This window comes from Mobula birostris, chromosome 21 (assembly GCF_030028105.1).
Source record: "Mobula birostris isolate sMobBir1 chromosome 21, sMobBir1.hap1, whole genome shotgun sequence".
Taxonomy (NCBI): Eukaryota; Metazoa; Chordata; class Chondrichthyes; order Myliobatiformes; family Myliobatidae; genus Mobula; species Mobula birostris.
The window spans coordinates 12,730,357-12,744,137 of NC_092390.1; the positions used below are offsets into that span (position 1 = coordinate 12,730,357).

Below are 13,781 nucleotides of genomic sequence, written 5' to 3' on the forward strand. Positions count from 1 at the left end.
AAAAAAAACTTTGTCATTCTAACCGTACATCAGCTCTGCAGGGCAGAATGAGACAATGTTTCTCAGCAGCAGTGCAATAAAATGAACCTGGTGATTTTAGTGATGCCTTATCAAAATCACAATGTTCCTGATTAAATGTACTTCAAAGGGTTCAAAGTACATTTATTATCAAAGTATGTATGTAGTATACAACCCTGAAATTCATCTTCCCACAGACAGTCACAAAACAAAAGCAACACCATGGGACACAATCGAAGGAAACATCAAATGCCCTGTGTGCAGGGGGGAGAACAAATCGCACAAATGGCAAAAAAAATGAGAAAATAACACAGAATACTAAACATCAAACCACCACGTCCTTGAAAGTCTAGTTCAGTTCAGTTCACCTTAGCACTATTTCAATCATTGACTGCAGGCCACAAAGCCAGTGTGCCCAAAGCAAAATTGTGTAAAATACAGTGCCTATAAAAAATATTCACCTCTTGGAATTTTTCATGTTTTATTGTTTTACAACATTGAATCGCAGTGGATTTAATTTGAGTTTTTTTAAGCACTGATCAACAGAAAAAGCAATTTTTGTGTCAAATTGAAAATAACTCTACCAAGTGATCTAAATTAATTACAAATATAAAACACAAAATAGTTGATTACATAATTATTCACCCTGTTCAAGTCAGATCTTAATTGATACACCTTTGGCATCAATTACAGCCTTAAGTCTGTGTGGATAGGTCTCTATCAGCTTTACACATCTGGACACTGCAATTATTCTGCATTCTTCTTACAAAACTGCTGAAGCTCTGCTCTTAAAAACACATCTCCCCCATTTCACGTACATCTGCTCTCACTCCATCCTCCCGCCAGCCCACTAGGGATAGGGTTCCCCTGGCCCTCACCTACCACCCCACCAGCCTCCAGGTCCAACATATTATTCTCCGTAACTTCCGCCACCTCCAACGGGATCCCACCACTAAGCACATCTTTCCCTCCCCCCTTCTCTCTGCATTCCGCAGGGATCGCTCCTTATGCGACTCCCTTGTCCATTCGTCCCCCCCATCCCTCCCCACTGATCTCCCTCCTGGCACTTATCCGTGTAAGCGGAACAAGTGCTACACATGCCCTTACACTTCCTCCCTTACCACCATTCAGGGCCCCAAACAGTCCTTCCAGGTGAGGCAACACTTCACCTGTGAGTCGGCTGGGGTGATATACTGCGTCCGGTGCTCCCGATGTGGCCTGTTATATATTGGCGAGACCGCTTTGCTGAACACCTACACTCTGTCCGCCAGAGAAAGCAGGATCTCCCAGTGGCCACACATTTTAATTCCATATCCCATTCCCATTCTGACATGTCTATCCACGGCCTCCTCTACTGTAAAGATGAAGCCACACTCAGGTTGGAGGAACAACACCTTATATTCCGTCTGGGTAGCCTCCAACCTGATGGCATGAACATCGACTTCTCTAACTTCCACTAATGCCCAACCTCCCCCTCGTACCCCATCTGTTACTTATTTTTATACACACATTCTTTCTGTCACTCTCCTTTTTCTCCCTCTGTCCCTCTGAATATACCCCTTGCCCATCCTCTGGGTCCCTGCGCCCACCCCCCCCGTCTTTCTTTCCGGACCTCCTGTCCCATGATCCTCTCATATCCCTTTTGCCTATCACCTGTCCAGCGCTTGGCTCCATCCCTCCCCCTTCTGTCTTCTCCTATCATTTTGGATCTCCCCCTCCCCCTCCAACTTTCAAATCCCTTACTCACTCTTCCTTCAGTTAGTCCTGACGAAGGGTCTCGGCCTGAGACGTCGACTGCACCTCTTCCTAGAGATGCTGCCTGGCCTGCTGTGTTCACCAGCAACTTTGATGTGTGTTGCATGAATTTCCAGCATCTGCAGAATTCCTGTTGTTTGTGAAGCTCTGTCAGATTGCATTGGGAATGTGACTGAACAGCCCTTTAAGTCTACCCACAAATTCTCAATTGGTTTGAGCTCTGCATTCTGACTTGGTCATTCCAGGACATTAACTTAGTTGTTTTTAAGCCATGCCTGTGTAGATCTGGCTTTATGCTTGAGGTCATTGTCTTGCTGGAAAACAAATTTCCTAGGTCGCAGTTCCCTTGCAGACTGCATCAGGTTTTCCCTGTATTTTGCTGCATGCATTTTACCCTCCAGCTTCACAAGCCTTCCAGGGCCTGCTGCAGTGAAGCATCGCCACAGCATGATGCAGTCACCACCATGCCTCATGGTAGGAATGGCTTACAGAAAACATATTATTTACTCTGATGGCCAAAAGGTTCAATTTTTGTTTCATCAGACCATAGAGCCTTCTTCCAGTTGACTTCAGAGTCTCCCACATGCCTTCTGAGAAACCCCAGCTCAGATTTCATGTGGGTCTTTTTTTCAACAGTGTCTTCTTCTTGTTTGCCACTCTCCCATAAAGCTGCAACTGGTGAAGCACCTGGGCAACAGTTGTCTGTGCAGTCTCTCCCATCTCAGCTACTGAAGCTTGTAACTCCTCCAAAGTTGTCATAGGTCTCTTGGTGACCTCCCTCACTAGTCCATTTCTTTCACGGTCACTTAGGTTTTGAGGACGGTCTGCTCTAGGCAGATTTACAGCAGTGCCCGATCCTTTCCATTTCTTGATGATTGACTTAACTAAGGAACATTCAGTGACTTGGAAATTTTCTTGTATCCATCTCCCAATTTGTCCTTTTCATTAACCTTTTCACAGAGTTGCTTGGAGTGTTCTTTTGTCTTCATGGTGTAGTTTTTACCAGGATACTGACTCACCAGCAGTTGGACCTCCCAGATACAGGTGTATTTTTACACCTGTCCTCAGTTGAAGCTGACGTTACTGCAGTCAGTTGAAGCATCTTGACTGCACACAGGTCTCCAAAAAAAAATCTCAATTTAATTGACTTCTAAAACCCATTGGCTGCACCAGTGATGATTTAGTGTGTCATATTAAAGGGGGTGAATACTTATGCAATCAATTATTTTGTGTTTTATATTTATAATTAATTTAGATTACTTGTAGAAAGCTGTTTTCACTTTGACATGAAAGAGTCTTTTTCTGTTGATCAGTGTCAAAAAAGCCAAATTAAATCCAGTGCGAATTAAATCCAGTAAAACAATAAAGCATGAAAACTTCCAGGGGATGTGAATACTTTTTATAGGCACTGTAGTGCATTGTCTTGTTTCTGATTAGTTTTTCTTTGTCACACATACATTTAATGAGAAACCAGAAACACATATAGCATTCATAGATAAATACCTTAATACCTTATTGATCCCAAAGGAAATTAGTGTCACAGTAGCATTACAAGTGCATAGATATGCAAATATTAGAAGAGAAGAAAAAAAAATCAGTTACCACAAACAGTCTAACAGGAGGAAATCATTTACCTAGCTCTAGCTTGTCTCATTATAGAGCCTAATGGCCAATGACCTCATATAACGCTCTTTGGAGCAGCGCTCTCTTTTATTACTAAAAGTGCTCTCTGTTCAGCCAAGGTGACGTGCAGAGGTTAGAAACATCATCCAGAATTACCAAGATTTTCTGTAGGATCCTTTGTTCTACCACAGCCTCCACCGTGTCCAGTTTGACTCCTATAACAAAGCCAGCCTTTCCAATCAGTTTATTGAGTCTGTTGGCATCACTCGTGTTGATGCCATTGCCCCAGCACACCACCACATAGGAGATGGTACTGGTGACAACAGACTGGTAGAACATGTGAAGGAGAGGCCTGCATACTCCAAAGGACCTCAGTCTCCTCAGGAGGTAGAGGTGACTCTGGCCCTTCTTGTATGCAGCCTCTGTGTTGGTGCTCCACTCAAGTCTGTCATCCAAGTGTACCCCCAGTTACTTGTAGGTCCTCACCACATCTTTGTCCTCACCAACAATAGTAACAGGGAGCAGTGCAGGTTTAATCTTCCTGAAGTCCATCACATCTCCTTTGTCTTACTGATGTTGAGCTGCAGATGATTCAGTTTGCACCATTTGACCAAGTCCTCCACTGTGGCTCTGTATTCATCCTTCCATCCTCCCTTTATACACCCAACTATTGTTGAGCTGTCAGAGAATTTCTGCAGATGACATGACTCAATGTTGTATCTAAAGTCCAAGGTATACAGGGTAAACAGAAAGGGAGCTAATACAGTCCCCTGTGGGACCCCAGTGCTGTTTATAGCCATGTCTGACAGACAGCTCTGAAGCCACACAGACTGTGGTCTGCCAGTCAGGTAGTCCATTATCCAGAATACAATGGAAGTGCCAACCTGTATTGAACGAAGCTTTCCCCCCAGCAATGAGGGCTCTATGGTATTGAAGGCACTCGAGAAATCAAAAAACATGATTCTCACAGTGCTTCCCTGCTTATCCAAATGGGAGAAGGCTCTGTTCAGCAGGTAGATGACAACATCGTCAACTCCAGTGTGCTCCTGGTAGGCAAATGGCAGGGGATTGAGGGCTGATCTGACCAGGGGTCGGAGGTGAGGCAGGACCAGCCTCTCTAGGGTCTTCTAGGGGCACTGGACGGCAGTCATTCAAGACTTTCGGTTGGCCCTTCCTAGGTACCGGGACCACACGTGATGTTTTCCACATAGTCGGTACCATGAACTGCAGTCTTCTAAAAACAAGTCCAATCCACAAGCTGCGTTGATCAAACCTTGCCCAAGACCCAGGACTCCTGCACCTTACTCCGGCAGCAGCGAATGAGAGGGAGCGGGATATTGGTCAGATGGAGGTTTAGAAGGCATGCCTTCCATCCCATTCGTTGATTTAAATCTTGTTTGGCGCTTTAATCGACAAGTTGGTCGATAATTGGAGCCAATCACGGGTTCGCCCTCGGTCATCAGTCACAGTCCGTTCTCTACCTCGCTCTCAACCCCTCCGAGACATTTGGAACCCTGTCACAAGATAAGAAAAAAGTTTGGAGCCGGACCAGGCAAATTTACCTCTAAATCTGGACAGTTTTAGGCAAAAAAAATATTATCAGATAGATCCTAGGGACAATAACAAAGAAACCAGCTGCTTGGATGGCAAAATCCCAGGAGCCGGAGGTAGCTTGTGGTTTAATATTTGACAGCTAATCGAATGTTTTGGCAGACGTTAATCATTCATTAAAGGGAATTTAGAGAGAGAAGCCTACTAGTCGATCGGGAGTCATTCCAGACACACGCCCCTAGAAGGTAGTAGGTACGTGGACAAACAGCTGCAACTTGACAGGTTTAGCCTGCTGCCAAATTGTTTATAATTGTCAACGTACATATATTATTCATGTTATAAACTGAGAGCTGCCTCTAGCGCTCAGGGAAGATATTTTGTGGTAAGTCTATTCCAAGTGGGATTGAAGAGGCAACTTGATGGGCTATCCAGCAACTAGACGAAATCTTACAATTGAACCCAGGTTTGTTCGTGCAATATCGCGTGAATAAGTATTGCTGTGATGGTCACCAATATCAGGTAAGGGTGGATTTTGTTTCTAATGGATACTTGGGGAGTGCGGTGAACGCTTTACCGTGTCTCTAAGGAGGTGAGTGCTCCGTGGAAACGTTTACGCTGTATCGCTTTATTTACGCAGGTCCTCGGAATAAAGATTAGTTTAGGAACATGGTGCATGGGGGGAAAAAAATTGAATTGAATTGTTTGCATCAAATCGGTGATGTTTGTGCTGGGCAGCCAGCATAGCATGCCCACAACTCACTCACCCTACCCGCACATCTTTGGAATGTGGGGCGGAAACTCAGTTACGGGGGATCTTACAAACTCCTTACGGTGCGATCTTACAGCTAACGCTGGAAAGCGTGTTTTTTTTTTTTGCTCACCGTTGTGCTTCTTTGCTGCCCTAACCGCGGGCAATGCAGTTGTCATGGTGAATGCATTCCGTATTATTGAGCTTCTAATGACTTCATCAGACAAACTTCTGCAGCCAGGCAATTACACTTGTGCCACAGAATTACGGGTCTTTGCTTTGAACATTCACCTTTATAGATTGGTCCTTTGCAAGTTAGCTCAATGGGTTATGAACCTCGCTGCTGTAGGTGTAGATAACGCCGGTTTACACATTGCGCCTCGGTGAACGATAATCCTTCCTGAGATGCTTCTCCGAGGCTTGGCAAGTAGTTGGGTCAAGTAGGAGACACAGATACTTGTTGCTTATGTCAAGTACCCATGTACTATTTAAAGCAGAGCACAGTCCCCCGCCCCCAGAAACAATGCAGTCCTGTCTACCTCCAAAGTATGGGGACATTGACTTAAAGATTGGCTTTATTTGTCACATTCACGTCGAAACATACACAATCAGGGGATGCACCGGGAGAAGCCGCAGTTAGTGCCACATTTCTGGCACCGACATCGCATGCTCAAAACTTCATAACCCTAACTCCTACGGCTTCGGAACCCGGGAGGAAAACCGGAGCGCCCGCGAGAAACCCCACACGGTCACAGGGAGAAGCTGGAATCGAAGTCTGATTGTTGGTACTGTAAAACATTCTGCTAACCGCTACATAATCCTGACGCACACTACACCACTGTACTGCCACGGGCGCACTACTCCCCGTGAGAATGATTAAAAACCAAACTAAATCTTATTGAGGCCACATCACCCAATAACGCCCACGTGACCAATTAATCCACTAATCCGTACATTTTGGGAATGTGGGTGGAGACTGGAAATTCCACCATCACGGGGTGAATGTAAAAACTCCTTACAGACAGCAATGGAATTAAACCCGGTTCATTATCATGGGGATCTGAAAGACTCGGGTTTATTGTATAGAATACAGGGAATGCAATTATTTTCCCTTCTCCTGTTTATCCAACGGTCCACATTCCAGCCTAGCAGGTGGCGGTAATGCACCTTAAAGCTGGTTTGCCAGCCGCCATAAAACAACACAAGAAGAAGAAGAACGCGGTTCGTTTGGAACCACGATAGCGTTACGCTAACCGCCATGCTTCTATGGCTCTCAGAAAGGAGTTCAAACACAATGATTTCATGTATATCTACTGTGCATGTCATTCGCTAATAATTAGCGAATAATGAGTGCATCGCCCACTCTTGTAAACACAAGAGAATCTGCAGATACTGGAAACCCTGAGCAACACACACAAGTGCTGGAGGAACTTCAAGTCCACTCTTAGAGGAGCCTATCTTTAAAACTGCACCGGTCTACTTAGCATTCCATCGGTGCATGCAATGTTCTCGGATGGGATGCTTTAATCTGTGGCATCTCTGAGGACAGGGCAGGGCACAGCCGATAAGTTTTTCCTTAGGAGATTTGTTTGTTCGGCGTCTTAAATTAACGCGTATGAAACGGGGTCTTCTCAAGACAGAGTAGAAGAAAGGAGCGAAACCGTATCGTTCAATAATGTCGTGGTTTATCTGACCGTGGTTCTTTTTGAACCTGGTGACAGATCTTATGGTGGGTGAGCATTTTGAAGACAGTGACCACAACTCCCCGACCTTAACCATGGTCTTGGACAGGGATAGGAGCAGATGGTATAGGAAAGTACTTAATTGCGAGAGAGCTATTTACAATGGTATTTGGCTGAGGGCAGCTGACACCAACAGAATCAACAAACTCATTCGTAAGGCCAGTGATGTTGTGGGGATGGAACTGGACTCTCTGATGGTGGTGTCTGAAAAGAGGATGCTGTCTAAATTGCATGCCATCTTGGACAATGTCTCCCATCCACTACATAATGTACTGGTTGAGCACAGGAGTACATTCAGCCAGAGACTCATTCCACCGAGATGCAACACAGAGCGTCATAGGAAGTCATTCCTGCCTGTGGCCATCAAACTTTACAACTCCTCCCTTGGAGGGTCAGACACCCTGAGCCAATAGGCTGGTCCTGGACTTATTTCCATCTGGCATAATTTACATATTATTTTTTAATTATTTATGGTTTTATATTGCTATATTTATACTCTGTCCTTGGTTGGTGCAACTATAACGAGACCCAATTTCCCTCGGGATCAATAAAGTACGTCTGTCTGTCTATCTATCCATCTATCTTAGCAACGTAAATTGGGGGAAGGATGTTATTGGGAAATGTAGAGCAGAGGTGTGGGTACTGTTTAGGAAGCAGTTGCATGGGGCTCTGGATAGGTTTGTCCGACTGAAAAGAAAGGTGAAGGGGATGTGGTGTGTTACGTACCTCATAACTGGGTTGCCAAACCAGCAGAAATGGACCACTTAGTTGGAGTCTGGTTTAACAGAAACTAATAAAGTTTTATTAAAGAAATAAGTAACACAGTACTCTAATCATAAGGATATAAATGCAACAGGTTAGCAATGATAAAACACACATGTACACAGAACTAGGGTAATAGGAATCAACCAAGCTCTATCGCAGTCTAGGGGTAAAATGATCAGTCTCAAGTGATGCAGAGTTCAGTTCAGCTTAGTACAGTTCGCAGTAATCGCTGTTGTGCTGTTAGAGAGAGAGAGATAGAGATATGCAAATGTGATTCAGCAGACCTTTGATGTTCTTCGCAGTTGGCTTTTGGGCGGACCCTTTTTTATGTCTTCCGTGGTCACCGACCGTGACCCCTCTGCTCCGGATATGACCGTTCTTCCACGGTGAATCCAGCACCCAGGCAAGGGCGGACACACACACCAGGTTCCTGCCAATCGTACCTTTTCATTCTGTGCATCTATGGTCGGTTCCCGCAACCAGACCACCAAACTCGCACCAATTTGTGGGGGCACACCGCTCTTCCAGGGTCTCGTGATCTCGTGGTGTGTGTCGTGCCTTAGCGAACCTGTTCTTTTTATCCCCCTGCTGGGGTATCGCCTGTCCATCAAACTTCAAACAGTTCAGGTTCAAAGCAACCGGTCTGTCAATATTCTGAAATGTGTTTCTTTCTCGTTAATCTCTCTCTTCTCTCTTATTAGCATTTTGAATGTTTCTCCATTGTCTCTCTTATCTCATCAACATGGATCTTCTGATAACTTGGTTTGTCGTCACAGGTGTAACATTGAGACAAGAGGAAGAAAGAAGCAAACATAAGCACAGATCAGACAAGTCTCTTGAGAGTTATAAGGTCAAGAAGTGTATGAAGGGACCTAGGAGAGCTAGAAGGGGAGTGAGAAGGAAGACCTTGGAAAGTAGAATTAAGGAAAATGGCAAGGTGTTCTACAAGTGAAGAACAAGAGGATGACTAGAATGAGAGTAGGACAACCAGGGGTAAAAGGGGAAATTTGTCTGGAGATAAGGAGTTGGGGAAAACTTTAGTGAATATTTTGTTTTAGTGTTCAGCAGAGAGAGGGAGTATGACAAATGTGAGATCAGTGTTAAACAGGCTACTGTGTTGGAGCATGGCAAGATTAGGAAAAAGGCAGCTTTAGAAAAACACTGGTCACCTGAGCTGGATGGGAAATACCCCAAATTACCATGGGAAGCAAGGGAAGAGATTGCTGTGGCTTTGATGATGTTTGCATCCATCCTGGCCACAGGATTCGTCCCAGAGCACCACAGGGTGGCAATTGCTGTTCTACTGTTCAACAAAGGTAGTAAGGCTAATACTGAAGGGCCTTTGAGGGATCTGTGGTCGTGGACACAAAGATCCCTCTGTTCTTCCATGCTGCGATTAACCTTCAAGTTCAACCTTCCAAAGTGTATCACTTCACAATTTTCCAGAGTGAACTCCATCTGCTACTTCCCCACCCAGCTCTGCGCCTGGGTCTGTCTAAGTCCTGTGGTAACCTTCTGCTGTACCCACAACTCCACCAATCATCGTATCATCTGCAAACTTGCTAGCCCAACCATCTACTTCCTCATCCAAGTCATTTGTAAGATTCCCAAAGGATAATGATACCAGAACACATCCCTGTGGAACACCTCGTGAAGTAACCCACTCCAAACTAGAATCACTCTCTTCAGTCTCCTCATGAGGATTAAATACAAACATGTACACAAATGTCTGCATGTAACCTCACCCAGGCCCTTATGATTTGTAGTAAAAATTCCTTTTTCTTTATTCCCCATTGCAATAGGATGAGATGTTAACAGGTGCTGGAGCCGTGGTAGCGTAGAGGTTAGTGTGACGCTATTACAGCTTGGGGTTGTGTGCAGTTACCAGAGCACCTAGGGCAGGGGTTTGCGACCTGGAGTCCATGGTCCCCCTGGCTTAATGGCATAACAGAAGGTTGTGAACCCCTGACCTAGAGAAAGCCTAGGGAGAATGTGTGAACACACCGACAACACCCAAAGTGCGGACCGAACTCGGGTCTCCGGCGCAGCCTGTGTGTTGGCCCACGCTGGATTATGAATTTAAGTAGCTAATCAGTGCGGGGTCAGACTGAACAATTCAGCACACAGAGCGGGACCGATTATTTAAAGCTCTTTGTCTTTTTCTACGTGTTTATTCCAGGTTTCTGACTCGGTTGAGCACCCCATGAGGATGGATCTGTACAGAAGCTACTTCAGTGGGAGGTAAACAAAGTAACCTCAGTAGGAAGAATCCAAACCTCTGACCTTCACACACCTACCGATCTTGCGGGATTATTTCGCCCACAGCCCTCACCTCCTACATCCTTCCCCACCTGCCTGTCACCCCTTCCTTAAACAGTTCCACCTATCATCTAGAAGCCTCTGCCTCTAACCTTCTTCTCTTCCCCCCCCCCCCCCAATAAGACATAGGAGCAGAGTCAGGCCATTCAGCCCACCAAGTATGTTCTATTCTATCATGGGTGATTTATTTTCCCCCTCAATCCCTCTCATTCTCCTGCCTTCTCATGGAAACATTTTATTCCCTTACTGAGCACAAACCTGTCAAACTCCACTTTAAATACACAAGATTAGGGGGGAAGAATTAGCTTTATTCATCACACGTATACTGTATCGAAATAGAGAATAAGAGACTGTGTGGGTGCTGGGGAGAGAGAGTGAAAAAGGCGACATTTGCGTCAATGACCAGCACAACTCGAGGACGTGCTGGGGGCGGCCGGCAAGTGTCGCCATGCATTCGGCACCAACAGAGCATGCCCACAACTTACTAACCCCGACCCGTTTGTCTTTTGGAATGTGGTAGGAAACCAGAGGAAGCCCATGTGGTCTCGGGCAGCACGTACAGACTCGTTACAGACCGCAGTGAAACCCGAACGCCAATCACCATCACTGACACCGTAAACCACTACGCCACAGGCCAGCCCACTCTGTATCCAGTGACTTGGCCTCCACAGCTGAATGTTCAAAGCCAATTTATTATCAAAGTACCTATACATCACCATGAACGACCCCTGAGGTTTACTTTCCTGTGGGCATTCATAGTAAATACAAAGAAATGGAACAGACTCAATGAAAAGCTGCAGCTGGGTAGGACAAACAAACAAGCATTGTGCAAAAGACCACAAACTCTACAAATACAAAAAATAAAATCAATAAATTCCTCTCTCCGGCGACTGTCACCTCTGCGAGTTTCAGAATCAGGTTTACTATCACCGGCATGGCATGAAATTTGTTAACTTAGCAGCAGCTGTTCAAAGCAATACATAATCTAGCAGAGAGAGAGAGAAAATAAAATAAAGCATAATAAATAAATAAGTAAATCAATTACGTATATCAGTGTTTTTGTCCCACTGATATGATGGGCTGAAATCGAGGCTTGCGCCTACTCTGGCTGCTCAGTGGCAGATCTAAGGACTCAGTCTTGTTCGGACTGCTGTCGCTTGCTTCCATTGTTTGCATGATGGGTGTTTTATTTCCCTCTTTCTCTGCGCGGTGGTTGTGGGTCTTTCTTTTTCTAATTGGGTTCTTCGGGTTACTGCACCAGCAACCCAGGTCCAAGGCATAAGCCGAGGGGAGCAAAGTCGGAGCAGAGGAGAGGCGGACTCAAGGCCCTCCCACCTAAACCAAGAGCAAGGTTTGATTGATCTAAGCGCCAGGCCGATCTGGAAAGGTCAGGTAGATGCGGGAGGGGTCCAGGACCAGAGTGTATCAATGCGACAGGACCTGGTCCTAGAGCGAGGAATGACCCGATATTTGAACAATTTAAATGCTGGGCTGGAGGGATTGAAATGGCGGGGTGTCGGGACCAGAGGTAAGGGTCGGAGCGGTTCTGCTCACTGCTCCTGCGCTGTTTGCTCATTGTCCACCGCACTGAGGCTGTGGCCGTGGCCTGCTCCAGGCTTCCTGTCTGCGGGTTCCGCCATGATAATTTTGCCACTGTTACATACCTCGTGGGTACCTTGTGACTGTCTTATGACCATGATGTAATTGAGTATCTTCTGAGCGTGATGTAATGGTCTTGTGATGGTGTCGTGATGTAACTTTCCCGCCAGTGTGAGGTCATGTGATGGCATGCTCCCAACAGGTATATATAGGGGAAACCCCTGTTGTCACACAGTTAATTCGTCAGCTAATTCGTTAGTTACTTCGTTATGCTGCGTATTCGTCTCATGACGCAGTTTTGTTTTAAAGTGGAGTTTTTACTTTCTATTGTAAGGTACAAAAACGTTCTGCCGGCAGTTTGACCAGGCGCTGCCAGTTTTTGTTTGTTGCACGTTTGTTTTACCTTTACAGTCTAGTATCGGAGAGTGAAGATCTTACTAAAGTATGGGAACCCGAAGGATCGAGTAAAGTTGGTGTCGTTCGGCGGTTTTATAAAGGATCGACCTTATTGAATCTTCGTTAAGGAATAGTGGCCTGCATCTGAGATAACCCCTGCAAGATCAGGAAGGTTTGTGCAGTGTTCACCCTCCAGGAAAAAGGTCAGTTCCTTTAAGCCGTTTTATTTCCTTCATCGTGAATTCTTTGGACAAGGCATCTCTCGGCTGGGATCAGCAGTAACATCACATCTTCAAAGAAATCAGTTTTCAGGGAAGTCTTTCCTTACTGACTGTATAAATCACTTGGACTTTTGAATTTACCACTTTAAGATCTGTTCCAGAGTTTGGCTGTTTGTTAAATGCCGTATAGCAGTTAACTTCCAGTTAAGTTAGTCGTTTGTTTACTTTTCCACTAGTGTTGAGCAGAGTTTAATAAATGTTTATGTTTGTTTATAAACCCTGACTCAGTTCTATATTCATTGTTGCTGATGACATAACACCACACACTGAGAGGCTGATTTATAATTGTGCATCAAAAGTACACCGTGGGGTACGGTGTAACCACGTACTCTACGCTGTACTCTATGCCAAACCCTACGCCATAGCCTAACGCGCACCTCTCCTAAAATGTAACTACGTGTCGCGACGACGCAGACCGAAACAACTGTGATTGGTCCGCTTGGTAGCATCACATTTCCTTGTACGCTGCAGTAGCTTCCCATTGGGCGTCTGAAGGGTAGGGAAGGAACTCTGGCTGCAATGCTTTCCATAAAACTTTACAGACCTCCGAAATTATGGAGGATCCTGTGCTTGACGCCAGTTTGTAGCTGGCTGCTACAGCCTATTGACTTCCACCTGAAGCTAAAACTCGAATGGTGGTTGCCAGTCTCTGAGTATACTGTGCGTACACTGATGCAAAATAAATGGTTGGAGACGATGAACCAAATCTTCAAATCTACCTGCCGACATCCGAAAATATTTGAAATGCATTTCCTCGTCCATGTCTCTCAGTGGCCGGACAAACACAGAAAATTCACCCTCCTTCAGTTTCAGTCGCCATTGTTTGAAGTTTGAGTTTCTTCGTGTTGAGTTTCCACACGAAGAAACTCAACACAGTGGCATAGAAACCGCACCGCCAACCAGCATTTTGGCAGTGAATTGCAGAGCATTGCAGACACACCAACGCACAAGTATAAATGCTCACAACGGCGTAGGCCACTTGTG

General features: G+C 45.4%; 1 protein-coding gene across 5 annotated transcripts in view; it reads left to right on the top strand.

The window, feature by feature from the left end:
* The first annotated feature begins 5,134 nt into the window (after positions 1-5,134).
* LOC140185594 (lactosylceramide alpha-2,3-sialyltransferase-like) overlaps positions 5,135-13,781 on the top strand; it is a 40,841-nt gene continuing 32,194 nt past the window's right edge. Inside the window, exons 1-2 of one of the 5 annotated variants that reach the window (XM_072238978.1) lie at positions 5,135-5,199; positions 10,382-10,443. In XM_072238978.1, the coding sequence (XP_072095079.1) occupies positions 10,406-10,443 (38 nt within the window). In that variant the 5' untranslated portion in view covers positions 5,135-5,199; positions 10,382-10,405. The other 4 variants (XM_072238982.1, XM_072238980.1, XM_072238979.1 and 1 more) reach the window with 4 other exon arrangements.